The sequence below is a fragment of the Coregonus clupeaformis genome, chromosome 6 (assembly GCF_020615455.1).
Source record: "Coregonus clupeaformis isolate EN_2021a chromosome 6, ASM2061545v1, whole genome shotgun sequence".
Lineage (NCBI taxonomy): Eukaryota > Metazoa > Chordata > Actinopteri > Salmoniformes > Salmonidae > Coregonus > Coregonus clupeaformis.
In genome coordinates this window covers 49,669,958-49,692,344 of record NC_059197.1, presented here as the reverse complement: position 1 = coordinate 49,692,344, position 22,387 = coordinate 49,669,958, and the positions used below count along the sequence as shown (strand labels likewise).

General features: G+C 38.5%; 1 protein-coding gene across 16 annotated transcripts; it reads left to right on the top strand.

Annotated features, from left to right (window-relative positions):
* Positions 1–1,672: 1,672 nt before the first annotated feature.
* On the top strand, positions 1,673–21,793 carry pax6a (paired box 6a). Of its 16 annotated transcripts, none has more exons than XM_041837869.2 (14): positions 1,673–1,819; positions 5,685–5,833; positions 8,652–8,705; positions 9,524–9,544; positions 11,947–12,077; positions 12,396–12,437; positions 12,527–12,757; positions 13,061–13,226; positions 16,831–16,989; positions 17,296–17,378; positions 17,772–17,928; positions 18,180–18,292; positions 18,589–18,736; positions 20,860–21,793. In XM_041837869.2, exons 2-14 carry the CDS (start codon positions 5,821–5,823, stop codon positions 20,943–20,945), a joined length of 1,404 nt encoding a protein of 467 aa, XP_041693803.1. In that variant the 5' UTR covers positions 1,673–1,819; positions 5,685–5,820; the 3' UTR covers positions 20,946–21,793. The 16 variants fall into 16 exon arrangements, with proteins under 16 accessions (XP_041693803.1, XP_041693804.1, XP_041693802.1 ...); XM_041837870.2 differs by lacking the exon at positions 1,673–1,819 and adding an exon at positions 3,020–3,384; XM_041837868.2 differs by lacking the exon at positions 1,673–1,819 and adding an exon at positions 5,312–5,512.
* Positions 21,794–22,387: the final 594 nt, after the last annotated feature.

The window sequence follows — 22,387 nt, the reverse complement described above, 5'->3', positions numbered from 1 at the left end:
GGGATGTAGGACACTTGTTCTTGCTACCACCGCTCTGGCTACGGAATCAAGGCTGATCATTAATGTATTTCTTTTTCATTTTCTCAGTTTGAGTGAGCACAAGATTGGATCCCCTGCAAATGAATGGTGATATTGCATGAGCAAATGTTTTCCTAACCTTTTTTATTAGATTTGTTCATGTAAATATTTGTATTAGCCTATTAGAATATATGTTTATCATATTAACATTATTATAGCATATTATTACAACATATTATTATTATTACCAATATTATTATTTTATGTTTCGTAGAAAATACTAAAAAAAAAAACATTTTCACCTTTAAACTGTGGCCTACATCACACACACACGCACGCACGCACACACACGCACGCACACACACACACACGCACGCACGCACGCACACACACACACACACACACACACACACACACACACACACACACACACACACACACACACACACACACACACACACACACACACACACACACACAACAGAGGGCCAAGACGAGTAAGGAAGGCTGGCTGGCTGGCTGGCTGGCCAGATTTAAGCTTCCGCCTGATCGGGTTCTGGAAAGGGGGCTAACAGAGAGAGGGAAGGACAGCACCTGGACCGGCTTTAGCGTCCCATCTCCTGATAAGCGGGCCGAAGCCGTGTGGTTTCCAGCGGTGATCTGGAGAACCCTGCAGTTGCAGGATTTCACACAGTTCCTTAATGGTGTCGCCACTAAACAATCAACCAATCTCTACCATAAACCTCACTGCTATCCCATGATTTTAAAGAAATATATAATTGTGTATATCTTTTGCGTGCTTTAGGCTATTTATGCCTTGTGCACGCTGACATTATTATTTTGGTTTAATAACGTTGATGACTTGTGGTTCCCATATCTTCAAGAGGTCAGAAAGACAATTATTTTTCCTATGTTCATTTCGTTAGGTTTGTCGAGACAAGACAAACTGAGCTCAATTATATTATTAGAGGTAGCAAAATGTCCTGTAGGCTAGATGTTAAAAAGCAATAGCCCACTTCTGTTGAATATGTTCCTGTTTTGTTAACATGGCCTCTGTTAGTTGAATGAGACATAATATTTCAAAGAGCACATCATTAGTGTAGGCTAAGACCTACTTTACCAAATAATGAACCAGTCAGTCAAACGTTTGGGCTTTATTGGTGTCATATATCCTACTTTGTTTTAGGCTATTTTCTGCACTGCTCTTGTTTAGGCTGTAAAGGGATGTAATTTACATCCGAAATTATGACTATTCTAACTTGACACTCTAAACACAATGCATCAGAAATTATGACTATTCGAACTTGGCACGGAACACAATACACACGCCTTAGGCTACATCAAGCGAAAAAGTTAGAAAGTGACTTAATAGATGAAGTTCGCGATAAATAGGACATTCGCTCATGATCCATAGGTGCATTCTGTTTGATTGGCAGACGAGTGGTTCTTCTGATGAGAAAGTGTATTGGCTGGCATATATTGCATGAGCATAAGCGCAATGCATAAGTGGGTTTGGACATCTCCCGCGACTTCCTGGTTAGCAGGGTGATAAGTGGTGTCCAAAGTGACGTGTAGCGTCACTGCGGCCAATCACTGCCAAGTTGTGGATGATATTAGGGGAAAGTTGGTGGTAGAAGCGACAGGGTCATTTTATATTATCATCGACTTGGAAACAGACCTGCAATTCAATACATGAAAACCATGGAGACTAAGTGTTACATTCTATACATTCTTGCTTCGGTTTTATGATGATCAACACTGACTGGAAACACAAGTGAAGTGGATCTTTACTTTCTCCCAGGTAGGACTTTAAAAATATTTATCTGTCAACCATTACGCTTTATATTGCTTTCCTGGCTTGGTGGCTTGGATATATGAATCCTTACCATTCAGCAAAGCCGTTTGCAAACATATTTCCCTGTGCATAATTGTTCCCACTGAGCTTCGAGGAAACATGTTTATTGAACCCGAGGTAAGTCTTCACGTGATAGTAAGTAGGGAAATGTTGTCCAGATTGCTTAAACAGTTAAACAAGCTAGACAATGGACTTAAGGAACGTACATTTAGCCTTTGATGGATTTAATGCAACTACAGTTTTACGCAAGCATGTTTAATGATTAGGCTAATAATATAAATAATAACAATTATTGTTGTGTTTCGTGTGTTATTAGGTTATAGAGTTGATATAACCGTAGGCTATTTGTCTAGTTGTAGGCCCTTTTAAGTTGTTCAAAACATGTGAGTATGACAACACCTCAGTGAGTGTACACTGCAGTTTACCTCATTACTAAATTGAACACTTTCCACACCTTCCTATTTAGGGGCATTTATAGAGGAATATGTTTATGCTGCTGTCAGGAAGTAAATAATCTGGCAGTGAACCATTTCATGAAATATGACAAGATCTGTAGTTACACTTTACATTCGGAATATGGGCCTGCATCACAATTAATAAACACATAGGCCTGCAGGTATTGCCATAACAAAACATGGTATTACCCCCCTCCATAAAGGAGTTGATGGTTAGACCTATATTACAAAACATGTATTAATTCAGCAGTAGATAATTTCTGTAAAGTACAGCCTAGCTGCAATTTATAATTTGTTACCGGTGATACTCCAAGATCAAGTGCTAGTCTACTAGTTAGCTGTAGAATATAATAACAAAGCTCATATAACCTTACGTTCCCCACAACCGATCCTCTCCTTAACTTCTGATAAATCAATGGGTGTATCAACACACTTTATGTTTCTCTCTCTCTCTCTCTCTCTCTCTCTCTCTCTCTCTCTCTCTCTCTCTCTCTCTCTCTCTCTCTCTCTCTCTCTCTCTCTCTCTCTCTCTCTCTCTCTCTCTCTCTCTCTCTCTCTCTCTCTCTCTCGCTCTCTAACTCTAACTCTCTATCTCTGTCCTGTGTTTCCAATAATGACATCAGCCATATTCAGTGCCACCTCCCCTTATGATTTTTTTGTGGGTCAAAACCTTTAGGGGGTGCTCAAAAAACCACTTTGCCCGAGGGAAAAAGAGCGACAAGATTACAATATTTGCCCATGGCCTGAGAGAGTACTTGGTGCTAATCCAAAACAGCGCTAATTGATAGTTTTCAATGTAGCAATTGCAACTCGTGGATGTTGCCTGAGTTGTTCCAATGAATGGATTTACATTCCAAATGTTGTTGTTTTTACTTGTTGATTTCGAGAAATGTAATCTGGAGTCAAGTAACAAGATAACTCAACCACAAGACAACAACAAGGCGGATTACATCTTTCCAAAGAATTAAATGATCCATAGATGCTATTGTTTAGCATTGTTACAACAGCTTGATCTGGGATCTTTTCATTGAATGGAGTGAAGCAGAAGGAATTGGGGTTTGTACATTACAAGATAACAAACGTTGTTAGCAGTGCACTGCATGGTTCTTCATTGGGTTTATGGACATGAAAGACGACTTTTTGGTAGCCTAGTTTTAGGGTAAACTTGTAATGATTTATTTCGCCCATAGATGTGCATCAAAGCAATTATAACTGCATTTCCAACATTAGTTGACATAGTCATGTTTTGTTTATTTGCATGCATAAAATGTTTGGCCTATGCCGTGCCCGTGCATGCTCAGAAAGTTCCATCAAATATTACAATAAAATATTATATTCAAACGTTAGTAGAGCTCATCTTAAAAATCTTAGATTTTGACAAACTATTAACCAAGATTTTACTACACAGAAACCTTCAAAGCAATACAACCACGTTGACAGAGTGGACTATAGTTTATGCACCTACAGAAAAGTAGAATCTTGCTCTTATACAAAACATTTCATTAGAAGAATGTACTATTGTATTCCTTATTCTAAGACACATATAGCCTACTTCACTGCATCTAACTATATATGCCACGCATGACAGCAGAGTTCCTTGCAATAAAAAAATAGCCACATTGGTAGCCTAACTTCGTCAGCACTTTTGGGCACTGCAAAAACAGTGTGCCAAAATGTGTAGGCAACAATAAACCGTCCGCGTCATAAGAATTTGCAGCGAGGGTTGTAGAGGAGTGGTATGAAAGTTATGTGCAAATATTAGGAAGTGACAGAGTTTCACCACGGGACTCGAGATGACAGTGCATGACGGTCGCGGCAGCTCATTATCCCAGTCGCCCTTTCATTGCGATGCAAACTCTTTGGCAGTGTCGTTTGTCTTCTCATTGTACTTTAGTTGGGAATGCAATGGTTGTCAGGACTTATTCAGTTTATTGATGAGCTCTGACTTTTAGCACTTTTCACATGTCAAAGGAAGTCAAGTGTATGCATCCACGACTTCATTTTATGCTCTGCGCCTTCCGACACTTTTCTCCCCTCTTGTAGGTTACCCCACCATGCCACAGCCCCCCTCGTTTATTATCCCACGACCCGGAATCTATTCCATTTGAACAAATGATGGGAACACCCATAGCCGAGACTGGTGCTCCAAGTGTAAACTCAAATGCAGGCACGGATGGGGTTGATTTGGAGTGTATGGTGTGCGTTAATGGCCAGGCATTCAACAAATGTAGTTCGGGTGTGTGGTCATGACTGCAAAGACATTTGCTTATATTTACGTCCTGTGTAATCTATCATTTAGAAGCCTGGACGCAGCGTTTTGGCTATCATTTGATCCATTGAAAACGAAGTAAGATAATCGGCCTCGCTATTATATTCATTTAGTCCATAGATATTGTTTGTCATTTAGGTCTAAACAACCAAATCTACCATGTGATTTCAGAGTTAACAGCGACAAGTGCAGAAAGTTTGCAATTGCTTCAGTGACTGCACTCTGCACTTTAGGCTGCTGCGTAAAGATCGCTTTCAATAGTTATAGCCTAATAATTCCTAAACTAAATCTTTAAATCCAGCCTTTAGATACAAATATTTATATAAACGTTAATATTACAAATAGATAGGCTATCACCTTATGTAGGCTAAATGAGTAAAGTGGTGCTTTGTTAGTCTTTATTAATGGGTTATCAGTGTAAACGATCAAAAATAAAGATGGACTGCAAATGGTTAATGTTGATCACTTTAAGGTCGGCGCGCACAATGTGTTCATTTATTTCTTCAGGTTCATGGTTAGCGTAAGAAAGCTTGTCTGCGTTCCACGATGGTGGAGCCCTGTGAGTTGCACTTGCCATTCCTCGTCCAATGGTTAGCCTTCAATAGCATCCAATAGCATTTCTAAAGGAAATATTCAGTGCGTGTACGTGTATGTGCGTGTGTGCGCGCGCGCATGTGTGTGTTTGTTAGAGAGGGAGAAGTGAATTTGCATGTGCAGAGTGGTTAGTAGGTTTGAAAAGCTAGCTCTGGCTCTGCCCGGTTTCCCGCTCTGCACTGCGGAGTAGGAGGAAGTGTTTCGCTGGAATATGATGACAGAGGTCAGGCACTGCTAATCGGCCACTGAAGAGGAGTGGAGGCGAGGCACAGACCAGGAACACATACATTAATGCACTTGTACCATCACCAATCAGCATAGGTGCGCTGCTCTGCGCTACTCTCTCCCTCTCTCCCTCTATCTCGCCCTCTCCCTCTCCCTCCCTCGCCCTCCCTCTCTCTCTATCTCTCTCTCACCCACTCACGAGCGCACATTTTCAGTCTCGCGCAGCCCTGACGTCCCATTTTATTGTCAATCTCTGCTTCTTTCGCAGGGATTTCCATCTCTATTCAAGATCACTTGGAACATATAAACAAGACAAACTCTTCGCAGGGGCTATACAGCACTGTGGCTCCGTCTAATTTGTGCTCAGACTTATCAACTAGGGCTTTGGCTGCAGTGTACACAGGATGCCTCAAAAAGGTAAGCTCCAATTTCTTGGCACTTTGTACCTAGCCTACATTTCAGACAGCATGCATTATTCACCTAACCATTCGTATAGCCTATAGCATACACATTACACCATTTTAGAGTGAAACATCAAATAAAAGTAGGCTAAGTGTTGGAAATGCAAATTAAAACTCCAAGTTAATGATGTTTAAATGTTTGTAATTTAGGAAGAGTCCGAACGGCTCGAAAGTTTTTAGTGCTGGTCATTTCGGCTTTAACAAAGGAACTTCGGTACGCAAACTAGTGGCAGCCTAATTTGAACATTTAGGTTCGCATCCTTATGTATTTATACTGTGCATTTGCTTGTATTCCGTCGGTGCTTGCAGTTATCTTAATGCTTATTTATGACAGGAAATAGTAAAAGTCAGGCCAAGACAGTGATAAGTCCAGAGAATGGGGACGTGATGATGCGACGAGCAAGGGTGTCAAGTTGAATCATACAGTCAGCCTTACCCGGGCGCCATCACAACAAAATGCTCTTTTAACTTTTTCCTAAGTTTGGCAAATGTTTAATCATTTTCAGGATACATTTTCCTCTATTCAATTACAATTTAAGTAGCCTACTTACTGAACTCAAATAGTAATGTTTTTAACATGCAGTATATATATGTGAAAACAGTTTAGTCTATTATAGCTATTTCGCCACACAAAGTAATAATGATTAGAATAAGTGCATAGTTACGTTTTACGTACTACAAATGTAGGAAAATACAGAAAAATCACAACTTTAAAAGTGTTTATATTAGTGGTTAATTAGCTAAGATGATTTATAGCATTGGGCAATGCATTATGCTTTTGGCTCTTCCAGTACGATATTGCTTTATTCTATTAGCTAAATATATGGTAGCTATATAGTTATGTCAAATGTTACTGTGTTCAACTTCCTGCCAGGACATTGTTCCTTTATGGAGTTTTTCTGCATAGAAATGAAGGGAATAATCAGGAATAATATAGGCCTTACAAGTCTGAAGATGCATGTTCAATTAAAATAGTTGTAGTTGTTGATTAAAACGGGCAAAATACAGATGAGACCTTCTTCTTTTGCAGACTGCATCAAATACATGATACAATTCTAGTTAGACTTGCACAATAAGCTAATTATTGGCTTCTCATGACATTAAAAATTTGGTGGATTTTATATATATATATATACAAGTAGACTGCTTCCGGGTTAACTTTATGCTTAATTAATTGTTATATCAAATTAGTTAATGGATTATTTTACACAAGCAATCAATATAAACTCGGAACCCTTTACTTTGCTCTTTCCCATTTTCCCATTGCATTATTGCAATTGAAAATAATTAGAAGAGAGAATGAGGAAAAATGAAAATAAATGTTTTGTAGCTTCACCCATCTACTTATAAACGTATATAATCAGTGAACAAATAGTGCAATGAATTTTTCTAACTTTATTTTAGAAAATTATTATAAATTATGAGTTATGATGATGAGTTAGTTGAATTTACAGTTTCTTTAGAATATCTTCATACATATGAATAGCAGCTTGGCTCTATTATTGGATGTAGGCTATAGGCTATTTATTTGTGCATGCACACTGTAAATACACACACAGTCAGTCCCTCGCCTGTTCAAAAAGGAGAAGATGAAAAGGGAGAAAATCAAAGCTTGGACTATTTCCTTAGTGGCCTCCTTTTCGGCAAATGTTTTGAATAGGCTCTTTATGGCAATTGTATTTTTCCAATTGAGCACCCCACTGAGCTGTTGTATCTTTTTTACAACTCTAACGACACACACTAGCAACACAATTACATCCAGATATTTAAAACAAGAAATTGCGTTTCTATTTTCCAAATCGAGACAAACAAAAAAGCAGAGGGATACGGGCACCGGGTCACGGCAAGCAGCAGTGTAACTGTGGCGGTGTGAGAGGGTGTTGTGCTGGGCATCGGTGCAGTGGGAGGGGGTTGCTCCCTACAGCTCTTTGTGTTCCTGAGAGTTGTTGGTACGTTTAGTTCGAGGCTGTGTAGCTAGTTAGTGAGCCTGAGTTATGCTCTCTGGGTGCTGGTGTAGAAGCAGAAAGGACGCCATTGTTGTAATTCCGCAGGCTTTGTTGGAGAGCCTTCACCCCCTCCCGATGTCACTTTCCAAAGCAGCCAAGCGAGGGAGACAGCGTGTGTCACTAGACGACTACATATAAAGACATCTTAAACGTATATTACTGACTAAAGTTTTCACGGCCAATATAATAATAACAGTAACGTTTTACATCTTAATGTATTCAAAAATCCTTAACTTTATTTCTTTAAGGTAGCCAGCCTACTCTCAATACACCTAAAATACAATCAAACGCTGATAATAAGCTATTGAACCTTTTCTAGAATTACTGCAATGCTATTTATCTCAAGAAATGAGTTTGAAAATATTGCAGTAAGTCTGACTTAATAAAAACGAAAGCTAAGGTGCCTACTAATAAAATGTTTTGCTTTGTCCATAGGGAGAATATATTAACTAGTGAGAAGCAGATGAGAGAATCTTTAAATTGTTTTAAGCGGACAGTCCACACTGTTTCCAGGCAAGTTTAAACACTGAATATATATATATATTCAAAAATCTTTAGAACAACAAACGATATTATGCTCTCATATTATGAAATATCAATTAATAATAGCCTAATGCATCCTGAGTTATTCATGAGTAATATAGTGCCCACCGTAATTGTCTAATTGCACCAAATCAATGTCTGTGATGTGTATATACCCTGAGTATTGTACTATTATTAGCAGCCTGCCAATACTGATCATTGCTATTCTTTCCCCATGACTAATAGAATACTATAACCGGGCCACGTGGGAATCTGGCGTCGTGTCCATGATGCAAAACAGTAAGTTCATGTTTTTTTCTGAGTAACTATATACACTGAGCTGTAAAGAGACATGTGGCACATGACATTTATGCTGAATATGTTGGTTTGCATGTTTGTGTAGAATAAGGCCAAGATTTTCCGACATGTTTTTTATATGCTCACCCTCATATTTTGATCCACACAGTTGTATTTGTATTAGTGGACTTTGACTAGTATGCTTCTATTAACCTGTACGTGTAACAACTGAAATATAGCCTAATATCTGCACCTGCACTATCACCAACTATCAGAGAAGAGGCTAGCAGGAAGGAGAAGGCCTCGATGGTTTTATTTATTGGCTAATTACATACAACTTCCAAATAAGGCCTACACAATAATAATAAAACACCAATAGAAAGAAAGAAAGAAAGAAAGAAAGAAAGAAAGAAAGAAAGAAAGAAAGAAAGAAAGAAAGAAAGAAAGAAAGAAAGAAAGAAAGAAGAGGATAAGTTTAAAGTTTATTCTTGATATGATAAAATAACATTTCAGAAACGCCTGTTGGGGTATGCCAATTCACATTGTCCATTATATATGCACTAATGGACATTGCATGGATCTCATGGAGAATATGTAATGTTTATGAAGATGTTATTCCTTCTGTATAACCACAGTGTGAGGGTAAAAGTTTATGCTTTGATGAGACTGAGTATTTTTTTAAATGAATGCATTGGGACTATACACGTTAGAGCAGTATTTACATATTTGAGATGCTATTCACTAATTCATAATTCATAATTTTGTATCGTTGGCAGAATGACAATAAAATACATATATTTTCTTTCTTAATGCTGGACAAGAGGTGTATGACTATAACGAAGGTGTGTGGAATGGCTTACTCTCATTCTCTTAAACTCAACGACACGTTTGTGCTGCAGTGTGCTTTCATATTTATGCCAATACATTATATTGTCTTGGCTTAGCCTTGCACTTCATGTATATTTTCATATAAGGCCTAAATTTAACAAGTTATAGACGTAGGATCAGAGGGAAGATGTGACGCATACACTTGAAAGACCTCCAACCAAACAAAGCATTTGTATCTAGGTCAGCTTAAGTAGGCCATATTTAATAATTGTATGGTGATGTGAAGTCCCATATTCCCTCTCACATTTGAAAAGAAAACTGAAGTCTTCAAATAATTGCACGAAGAAAAAAAAACATATCAAAATGTACATTGTGTCTGTTCCTCACTTTTTATATCAGCCTACTGGCTACCAAAATATTAGGGCTATATATCAGCCTGTAATCAAGATTGTATAGAACTATGCCTTAATTTATCTCTTGTTACATTTTTACATTGTCATGACAATGGACTGTTGCAATGTTATAGTGGGGTGATCTCTTGAGCGAAATACTGAGCAGATATGATTCGGATGAGGCCTTCAGTTTGTCTAAAGGTCACGGCTGACTCTGCAGGCTTTGTGCTAATAACTCCTGGCTGTATATGGAACTGAGCGTCCAAATTGACGCCATATGTTTTCCTATTAATTGACTTGCAATAGAATACAAGGCGCATAATCATTGCCACCGGGCGAGATTGACACCACTCACCGTGGGGAATTATTTAATGATTGAGACTTAACCTTTCGAGTGAAAGTTAGATTGTATTTTCTTATCTCTATGTGGCAGTGATCAAGTGCATTTATATGAGCACTAGGCCTATACGGGAGGCGCGTTCAAAGTAAATAAATCTTCAATATGCTTTTCCCTGCTGACCTATCAAATGCACAAACACAATTGATTTAATCTAATCCTGGAATCAACCTCAAAAAATGACATAGCGATGGATTTGCTCTTATAGCAGTCTTTTCCTGAGCGGATAGCCTTTATTTACACCCTGATTTTGGTTCGAATTTGTGAATTTAGCACAATGTCAGTAGACAACAAATTCACAAGCACGTGTAATTTTCTATTTTAAGGCCTAATGTAATATTATAATTGATGTAGGGCCTACCTATTATTTATCATTTGAAAACACAGTAACAAAACATATATAAAAGAAGGGCGAGTGCAAACATCTACAGCAGACTCGTGATAACAAATATAGTCTGTGTTGGTTTGTCGCTTGAAAAAAAGATGTAACTTTTGATATATTAAGAGCGACGCGCGCTCCCATCCTCGGGCCCGCGCACAGCCCCCTGGCTACCATAAAATGAAGCTTCCCTTGAAGGGTAAATGAGTAGAGTCCAATTTAGTCTGAGTGATATCCAAATGCAGACAGAAAGGGTCGTTTTATCATGCTACTATTTGTCGTGACGATGCCATTTTCAAAAGCAGAGCAGTGTCATAAAGTGACATGCCTGCCACAAGTGCTCCAACTGATCTTTTCAATTAGCCTTCCATGCATGATCCAGGGCGACTTCCGCCTATTTCCAGAAATTAACATCAAACTTGACGTGCAGCTAGCTTTACTTTAAAGACAAATGTCAGCCAGGCTCATCATATTTTTCCCTCTTCTATATTTGGAGCTTATTTATTGCTAAGGAGCTTGTGCTCTTGGAGTCAATTTAACGGGAGGCTTCGAAGGGAAGGGAGCGGAGAACTAGAGCAAACGTAGGCGGCTACAAGGAGGCTGCTTTTCCATTGGACTTCAGGTTTGGTCTGGTTTTCTGGGCTATCCTAAACTGGATATTGTTAATTAACTCGCACGAAACTTCTTTAAATGAGCGTTTATGGTGTTTTGGCTGGTGTAATATCAAGTTGATATACAGTTGGATTAGGTGACGATTTGTTTTTAGTCTTGAAATTATACTGTAATTACTACTTTATAATGCTGTGCCGCAAATAGCATTACGCTATTTGATCTTATTAAAGCTTTGTAAAGATGCGCAAATCTCGGCTCAGTGGGCTGGAGATGTTTTGGTCGAGATCATACCACACCGCTGACGCTTAATCAATGTTCTGCTCGTGTGATTAGAACAAGATTGTAGAAAATAATAACATTGCGAGCATATCCGGAAAGCATTTCGAACATATGACAGATGAACAATGGCAATAATTACAGACTACGCAAATTCCAGCGTGATTTTCCCTATGTTTGGTGCTGAACGTTCAGTTTAGTTCTGTTTGATAACTTTTATTTTGCATAGTTAACCACTAAACGCTTGCATCGGAGACATCTGTAGTGAAGAGGTTGCTGTTTATTTATTTATTTATTTTTTAATCACAGCTCTTGATTAGTGGCTTAACTAAAGATAGTGCAACCCCTGTCTCTGCCCAGGTCACAGCGGAGTGAATCAGCTCGGCGGAGTGTTCGTCAACGGAAGACCCCTGCCCGACACCACCAGACAGAAAATAGTCGAGCTTGCTCACAGTGGCGCGCGGCCGTGCGATATATCCAGGATTCTGCAGGTGATAACACTGCATTCTTCTCCCTGTCTGCGTCAGTAAAACGCCTTAGAATAAGATTCCTAATGCGTGATTTTTATTTAGAATATATACCAACTCAATGCACATCCAACAGTTTAAGCCATTTCAAGTTGCCGTTTTGAAAATTAGAATATTACGCACGAATAAATAGGCTACTTCATTGTAGCAATGAATTATGGTTTGTGGTGATGCCAGGATATGTTAGGATACAACCTGCAAACACAACCATCCAAAGTAGATGCCCTGATCCAGTGCAAATTAAATTACCGTACCATTCAAGGTATATTTCTTGTGTTATAGACCCATGGTGATGCAAAAGTTCAAGTGCTGGACAATGAAAACGTAAGCGTAACAATGTTTGTAGTATAAACATATATTTCACATTAGTCTTAAATAATGTATGTGATTTGTGTCTATTGTTTTCTATTTAGGTGTCAAACGGCTGTGTGAGTAAGATTCTGGGCAGATACTATGAAACCGGCTCCATCAGACCAAGGGCGATCGGGGGTAGCAAACCAAGAGTAGCAACTCCCGAGGTGGTCGGAAAAATTGCAGTATACAAGAGGGAGTGCCCTTCAATCTTCGCGTGGGAAATTCGTGACAGACTGCTATCCGAGGGGGTCTGCACAAACGATAATATACCCAGTGTAAGTTCATTGAGTGTAAGTTATTAGTCATACAATTTTATAGGCCTATACGCTTAAAACAATTACCATGAACAACTGACCTCCATATTGGTTATGATTATGCACCTGTATCAGAACAATTACATAAATTGACAATTTAATTGATATTTTCTTAATCTCCCATTTCGATAGCGAGTTTCTTATCCAAATACATATTGTGAATGTGAGGGTATGCATGCACTTATGTGACAGATCACTTGCAAGCCAGTGTGCCGTCACAAGGGAAGCAAGCGCCAAGCGCGTTTAATTAATGTGAAGCATTTTGGGTTTGTCTTTCAGGTGTCGTCGATAAACAGAGTACTGCGCAACCTGGCTAGCGAGAAGCAACAGATGGGCGCAGATGGCATGTATGAGAAGTTGAGAATGCTGAACGGTCAGACTGGGACGTGGGGGACCCGGCCGAGCTGGTACCCCGGAACCTCAGTGCCAGGACAGCCCAACCCAGGTAGGAGAATCACTGGATTTGACGAGTGGAGTGCGGATGAGTGGCGCAGTGGTCTAAGGCACTGTATCTCAGTGCTAGAGGCGTCACTACAGACCCTGGTTCGCTTCCAGGCTGTATCACAACTGGCTGGCTGTGATTGGGAGTCCCATAGGGCGGCGCACAATTGGGCCAGCGTCGGCCGGGTTTGGCCGGGGTAGGCCGTCATTGTAAATAAGAATTTGTTCATAACTCACTTGCCTAATAAAATATTATGTTGTATTTATAACGATTAATTATTATTATTATTATTATTATTATTATTATTATTATTATTATTATCATTATTATTATTATTAGTAGTAGTAGTTTTAGTAGTAGTACAATTATAGTATCATTATAGTATGCCTATATTATTACAATAGTGTTATTACTAAAATAAACAATAATATCTCATTTTTATTTTATCGTGTTAAAACATTATTAGGCTACATTATTGTTACATTGTTTAAAGTAACATGGGAATAAACATTTCTTTTTAGAAAATCTTTGAGTTCAGTTGATATTGTTTATCACTAATGCATCTGCTTCATTAAACTTATTAGACTTACGCATGGAACTGTAATTCATTTGCTGGTCTATATGCAGAGAAGTAACCGAACACTTCGACATTTGACTTTTGGGAAACATAGATGCATGTATAATTCTGACGTGAGACTGTGAGAGCTTGTTGAGATTAAAAGATTACTTGGTTTGATTCGACTAGTTATTAATTTGCAAAATCTTGGCATGTTTTTCTATAAACAATTTTTTTACAATATGGTTGTAATTTCACAATTTAGTCTGCACGATTTAGTCTGCACGATTTAGTCTGCACGATTGATCCATTCCTAGGCCTATAGGCCTACAATATTTTGCATTCGGTCTCCCACCCGAGGATGAAAAAAATCTGAAGCAGTGTGCGGAATATCTGTACAAAGGATGTTTCTGTCACACGCAAGAATTTGTTATGGGAACAGTTCTGTCGCTATGTAATTGCTCATTAGAGAACGTTTTGTTTCTCATTAAGGGCGACATGAATAAGCATCTAGTTTGAGGAGACAGCTGTAGAAATGTTCCACGGGAGACCTCTGGACACGATATGGCATCACTTGCCAATTAGACACGTCAGTTTTAAGAGAACTAAACAATAAAAGATGGACACTATAGAGATACAAATAGTCGTGTTTTCCCCCTCATAATATCTGCAGTTTTTTGGTGTTGTTGGCAACTACATCTGTCTCGCGAATCGCCTACATTTTTCTTTTCTCCACTATCTATTTCTTTTCCAACTCTTAAAGTCCTATTGGCTTTGGAGCTCTGGCAGAATGAAGTTACCTCAACAATTACATGAAGGTGGATGAAAGGTGACCGAGTGTCATGAGTAGCAAATTGTAGCCTATTTTTTATTAGCATATACATTTTTTTTATTGTATTATTTTGTATTATTGTCATTATGATTATTAACTAGGCACTACTGTTATTATAATAGTATCATAATTGTATTCATTATATAATCTAAACCTATATAATCTTATCAAAATTATATAGGCTAATATTATTATATATGAATAAGAAGGCTGTTGTTGTTTGTACTTCAAATGTATCTCTGTTATCCTGTCTATTCACAATGTGTGTGTAAACAACACAACCAGCTATACCAACATTGTATGTTCACTTATGTTCTGCCATAAGTGTCTATACTTGCGTGGAGTGCGATTTCAAGCGCATTAAGAATCCATTATTCCGGAAGCATATGGTTGGGTGAGGTCTCAGAGGGGGACAAATATGGTCTCAATCTGATAAACGCCACGCAACAGTGAATAAAATAACGAATTCATTAGAGTGACAGGGCCTAAAAAGAGACAACTCTTTCATAAGGAGAGGGTAAAAGCTCGCGCTAGCGATTTTGTGCTTTTAGGGATCAACGTGACAGTTTTTCTTATCTTTTTTTCTTTATAGAGGACTAAAGCTGTCTATAGGGTTTAGACACTTTCTCTTTCAGGGGGTCCCAGAATGTTTTGAGTTTCTATTGCTGAAAGATGCCGCAGTTGGTTCTCTATCTTCTGGCTTGTTTTATGCCTCACTGATTGCGACACGTGATACTATGGAACCGTATATTTCCCAGCGTCTTTCATTAATGAAAACAAATCCCAAATCTAGCGACAGTTGGTCTGGCTGAGAGATAATAGGACGCACATTCACTCCTTTTGACAGATTAGCTGCAAAACTATAGCACACTGGCCACTGATAAGCTTTCTTTTTGGAGAGACATTTAAAGGGGATAACTTAATCGTCGTGTATGTTTACACATAGTTCTGAATAATGCATTTGGTTTTGGAACTACAATTCTGTCAAAAAGACATATGCATAACGTCAAAGCAGAGTGAATAAGATACCCACATATGATGATGGGTCACTGCTGATATGTTTTTCTAATATAGCAAGATTATATTACTTATATTACTTACCAATACAGTTTATGACTATACTGAGCAACCTGCCCGGGCATGTAGAAAAAAACATGAAATGTAAAATGGTAATCACCCTCACAATAAACTGTCAAAGCAGATTTACTAGGCCTACATAACTAGTCTTTCTATATCATCTTGCTACATAGGCATAATGTAATGGAGCAAAGGGATGCTGAATAAAGTGTTTATCAACGCCACTCACTGAGGCTCCCTAACTCACTGTAGGTTTCCCTGTCCCCTTTAAGTAGGCCTAACAAACAGGGGCTGAGCAAGATATGTCTCATTCAGTATGTGCTGGGTGTTTTTCTTCCATGGCCTAAAGAAGGTATAAATCCTAACTGGCATTGAACAGGGCATCCTAGGAGACAGTGATTAATGATAGCAGTGCATAAAGGTTAACATACTAAGCTGAAAAGTCTGTTGACTGGAATCCTCCAGCTACAATGAAGGGTACTGAGTGCCTCAGAGAATCCCTTTGTTGCCTTCTCCAATTGTTTCCTCAAAATTCTGCCCAGGAAAGTTTGCCAACCCCTCCACAGACCATGAATGTAATAGTTTCCCTTATGCTCCTGGTATTGTGTGGTCATGAAAAACAGCTTTTATTCAAGTGTTGGGGGTTATTTCAATGGGTGTACAAACACCCATGTGGAAAAAGCTAACATTTAAAAAGGGAACGTTTGGATTTTAAAGCATTTCAGGGGATCCGAATAGGTTCTATCACATTTTGTTATATTTCAGCACGACAGGCATTGTTACATGGTCATAAAAGATCGAAGCCAAAAGGAATATTTTCCCACAACATTTTATAGCATTTTTCTATAGCCTGACGTGACTAATAATATCTGGTCGAAATAATACAATGAATTGTCAAACCAAGTCAATATCAGCTGGAAGAAGCAGAGAACTCAACAAGTCTCAACATTTCACATATTTTAAGATAATATTTTACGCACAGATGGGCTTTGGACATATCCTCATAGGCCTCATTAAAATCCAAGGAACGCAAAATGCTAACATGATCACATCTACTTCCCAACAGGTGCACCTCATGCTATGCGGGGAAGCTGAAGAAAGAGTGATAGCTTGTATTGATTTATTTATTATGTATGTTTCAGATGGTTGTCCACAGTCAGACGGTGGAGGTGAGAACACTAATTCAATAAGTTCGAATGGAGAAGACTCGGATGAGACCCAAATGAGACTTCAGCTCAAAAGAAAATTGCAAAGGAACCGCACTTCGTTCACACAAGAACAGATAGAAGCGCTTGAGAAAGGTAAATTATACCGCCACGTCACATGTTCTTGTCCAACTGTCGGCCAAAGTAATCTCATTAATGAGCTGGTGATACTAAATTAGTCTATTTTACACAGAAGTAAAGCATCAAGGCTGACTCATTCTATTCATTTTGAATATCACCACAGATTACTGTTTTCATTGGGATACTGTGAACAACTTATTCACTGCAAATGATACATTTTCCCACAACTACATTAGTCTGCATGCTTTTTTAGGCATATTTGATGTATAGCACATTTAATGACTTCCTTTTTAGTTCTTACTAATGTTGTTTTTGTTTCAGAGTTTGAAAGAACTCACTATCCAGATGTTTTCGCAAGGGAAAGACTTGCTGCAAAAATCGACCTCCCAGAGGCCAGAATACAGGTACAGCAACCTCTCCTTGTGCCCATTAATATCACCTTGAATTTAGGGATATTATATTTTATTTATTTATTTATTTAACCTTTATTTAACTAGGCAAGTCAGTTAAGAACAAATTCTTATTTACAATGACAGCCTACCAAAAGGCCTCCTGCGGGGACAGGGGCTGGGATAAAAAAATAAATATATATATATATAAATATAGGACCAAACACACATCACAACAAGAGAGACAACACAACACTACATAAAGACCTAAGACAACAACATAGCATGGCGGCAACACATGACAACACAGCATGGTAGCAACACAACATGAAAACAACATGGTAGCAACACAACATGGCAGCAGCACAACATCCAACGCTAACCTTTGAAACATGACTGTGGTTTCAGGTATGGTTTTCAAATAGAAGGGCAAAGTGGAGGAGGGAGGAGAAACTCCGGAATCAAAGACGACAAGCCAGTAACTCTTCCAGTCACATCCCTATCAGCAGCAGTTTCAGCACCAGTGTCTACCAGCCCATCCCACAGACCACAGCACCAGGTTGGAGTCAGTGATCTTTATCAAAACGTCCTGTTACATCATATACATTCCACCGTCATGTATTGCCTGTAGGGTCTATTTATGTTATTTTAGTACTGTAGCCTAATCAGCATGGAGAATAAAAATCTATTGTACAAATATGTGTGAGAGTCAGGAGTGCCACACAATCCATTCTATGTTCCTGCATACCAAGGATACAAATGGCAATCAGGTGCTGACTGGTATCTAAAATACCTTTCTATATCCTGCCCCTGCAGTATCGTTCTCGTCAGGATCCATGTTGGGAAGACCAGACACAGCCCTCACAAACACATACAGTGCCCTGCCACCTATGCCAAGCTTCACCATGGCCAACAACCTGCCTATGCAAGTATGTACATCACTGTCAGATTTTTTTTCTAATTACTTAGTATAGCATCCAAATTAATGACCATGATAAATATATGTTGTAAACCTATATAAAGTATACATACTTGTCACACAAGTTAATGCTGTAACTTGCAATGCTGTATTAAATACTATGCTGAATTTCTAGTTGAAATTTGATAGTACAATATTTGCGTTCCCATGCTTGGTGTAGCCCACCCCTTAGTAGATACAGTAGGAGATGTTGCTAGGCGACAGAGAAGCTGGTGAATCTGACTGTCCTGTGTGTTGTCCCCTCAGGCCCCTGTGTCCAGCCAGACCTCCTACTCCTGCATGCTGCCCACCAGTCCCTCAGTCAACGGGCGGAGCTATGACACGTACACCCCTCCTCATATGCAGGCACATATGAACAGCCAATCAATGGCCGGCTCAGGAGGCAACTCAACAGGTAAGCAGAGAAAAAGGCTCATGACAAAATAAAGAAAATCCAAGACATTATGAATCACCATTTGCAAACATTAGTAGGTACAGTGCCATCAGAAAGTATTCAGACCCCTTGACTTTTTCCAAATTTTATTGTGTTACAGCCTGAATTTAAAATGGATTAAATGTCGATTTTTTGTCACTGGCCTACACATAATACCCCATAATGTCAAAGTGGAATTATGTTTCTAGAAATGTTTACAAATTAATACAAAATGAAAAGCTGATATGTCTGAAGTCAATAAGTATTCAATCCCTTTGTTATGGCAAGCCTAAATAAGTTCAGGAGTAAACATTTGCTTAACAAGTCACATAATAAGTTGCATGGACTCAATCTGTGTGCAATAATAGTGTTTAACATAATTTTTGAATGACTACCTCATCTCTGTACCCCACACATACAATTATCTGTAAGGTCCCTAAGTCGAGCAGTGAATTTCAAACACAGATTCAACCACAAAGACCAGTGAGGTTTTCCAATGCCTCGCAAAAAAGGGCACCTATTGGTATACAAAAAATAAAATAAAAAAGAAGACATTGAAAATGATTTTGAGCATGGTGAAGTTATTAAAACACTTTGGATGGTGTACCAATACACCCAGTCACTACAACGATACAGGAGTCTATGGTGTCACTACAACGATACGGCGGCAGGTAGCTTAGTGGGTAAGAGCGTTGTGCCAGTAACCGAAAGGTCGCTGGTTCTAATCCCCGAGCCAACTAGGTGAAAAGTCTGTCGATGTGCCCTTGAGCAAGGCACTTAACCCTAATTGCTCCTGTAAGTCGCTCTGGATAAGAGCGTCTGCTAAATGACAAAAAAAAAAAAAAAAAAAAAAAAAAGATACAGGAGTCTTTCCTAACTCAATTGCTGTAGAGGAAGGAAACCACTCAGTGATTTCACCATGAGGCTAATGGTGACATTAAAACAGTTACAGAGTTTAACGGCTGTGATAGGAGAAAACTAAGGATGGCTCAACAACATTGTAGTTACTCCACAATACTAACCTAATTGACAGAGTGAAAAGAAGGAAGCCTGTACAGAATAACAAATATTCCAAAACATGCATCCTGTTTGCAGCAAGGCACTAAAGTAATATTGCAATAAATGTGGCAAAGCAATTCACTTTTTGTCCTGAATACAAAGTGTTATGTTTGGGGCAAATCCAATACAACACATTACTGAGTACCAATCTCCATATTCCAAGCATAGTGGTGGCTGCATCATGTTATGGGTATGCTTGTCATTGGCAATGTCTAGGGAGATTTCCAGGATAAGAAAAAAAAGGAATGGAGCTAAGCACGGGCAGATTCCTAGAGGAAAACCTGGTTCAGTCTGCTTTCCACCAGACGATGGGAGATTAATTCACATTTCAGCAGGACAATAACCTAAAACACAAAGCCAAATCTACACTGGAGTTGATTACAAAGAAGACAGTGAATGTTCCTGAGTGGCAGTTACAGTTTTGACTTAAATCTGCTTGAAAATATATGGCAAGACCTGAAAATGATTGTCTAGCAATGATCAACAACCAATTTGACAGAGTTTGAAGAATTTTGAAAAGAATAATGGCAAATGTTGCACAATCCAGGTGTGGAAAGCTCTTAGAGACTTACCCAGAAAGACTCACAGCTGTAATCGCTGCAAAAGATTATTCTAACATGTATTGACTCAGGGGGTTGAATGCTTATATAATCGAGATAGATTAGTGATTTATTTTTCATAAATGTTTTACAAATGTTACAATTTTTCTTCCACTTTGACATTATAGTATTTTGTGTAGATCATTGACAAAAAAATACAATTAAATCAATTTTAATTCCACTTTCTAACACAACAAAATGTGGAAAAAGTCAAGGGGTGTGAATACTTTCTGAAGGCACTGTATTTTGATAGATAGATAAAAACTAAAATTTTTCTTAATGAATGTTGAAAATATAAATTATATGGAGATGCTTGTTTACATTAATTATGTTATGAGAATATTGTTATGTGTTCTAAGACTTCAATGAATGTTACTGAGCAGACACTAGAAGGTACTGACTGTATGGTGCCAGAACTGATCCATCGCTCTGTGTTTGTTGTGTCAGGTCTCATCTCTCCTGGAGTATCTGTTCCTGTCCAAGTCCCAGGCAGTGAAGCAGACATGTCGCAGTACTGGCCCAGGCTACAGTAGAGACTGTCAACGTGTGACTCCTTGGATATTGTCTTGAAAGAAGAAGCTGTCCAGCAGTATTTTACTACAGACCTGAGAAAGTACTCTAAAAGAGACTATTTTGTACTGGGATTGTGCCATTCTCTATCATTCTTTGGCCACGAAGACTTGAAGAAGAAAAATAAGAGAAAGGACTTCTGTAAAGTGCCCGGTGTAACATCCTAAATGGGGAATGCCCGGTGTAACATCCTAAATGGGGAATGCCCGGTGTAACATCCTAAATGGGGAATGCCCGGTGTAACGTCGTAAATGGGGAATGCCCGGTGTAACATCCTAAATGGGGAATGCCCGGTGTAACATCCTAAATGGGGAAAAATAACTATCTCTGTTTTCAGTTTCCAACTTATGTCATTTTTGGTGTATTTGTATATGGCCAGTTGTATGTCATGATGAAAAAAGAACAACGTGGGATGGACTTTGAAACTGAGTTGGTCCTTGCTTCTGCTAAAAAGAAGATCATTTGTGAAGGATTTTCTGCCATGAATAGTTTTTATCAATGTATATCAAGAAGCTCTCCCAGTCTGTGTACAGAATGTGGACTCCGGTGAAACAAGTTTGTATCATTCCAGGTACCAGTTGGGTATGAGAAGCCGTTTCTCTGTTCTTTTCTTTTCCAAAGCTTGCTGGCAGAAACATTGTAAATGGAAAGCATTAACCGCTGAAATGGAGTTGAAAAAAACCTTTTGGTAGTTAAAAACGGTAGATTGTGTCTTCGATATAATTCAGTTTGTTATGTTGAAATGTAAGTATTTGTCTTCCCTAGCAGTCTTTCCGGAACAATTTCTATAATAAAGTTAATTTCATTTATATTTCTCAGAATATTCTATATGTTTTACACATTTTAATTTAATTCAATCGGGTACAAGTTATTTGTTATAGTTGTACTTCAGTGTTTTACTTGACTTTGTGCTAGTAAAATACTCTCACTGCAACAATGCACAGTAATGCAAGGCCTGCCAGAGTTTAAAGGCTTTTGAGGTTTGCATCTAAACATATCCAAATTAACCATTGTTGATTGTACAAACAGACCAAAGCCTTTGTATATAATTTATTAGACAACCTCCATCTTCTGTTGCCAATTCTGTAAAGATATTGGTCACTTTTAGACAGGCGCAGAGTTTTAAATGTTAGTTTATCAGTTGGTCTTTCACTTATGAGCAAAAATCTGTCCTTATAGTGGATTGACCTGTGCTCATTTCTCAAACTCAGTTCTGTGCTATAGTCTAGAGCATTGCATGAATGAGGAGTCGATTCAGTTGTATTTGAAATATTTCCTTATACATTTATTTAAGCATTCCTGTATTTTGTCAAAATATAAAAGTAATTTTGTACAGTATAATAGTGTCTAAGTGGGAGCTTTATGTTACTAACTAATTATATCAAAACACAATGGTATTGATGAT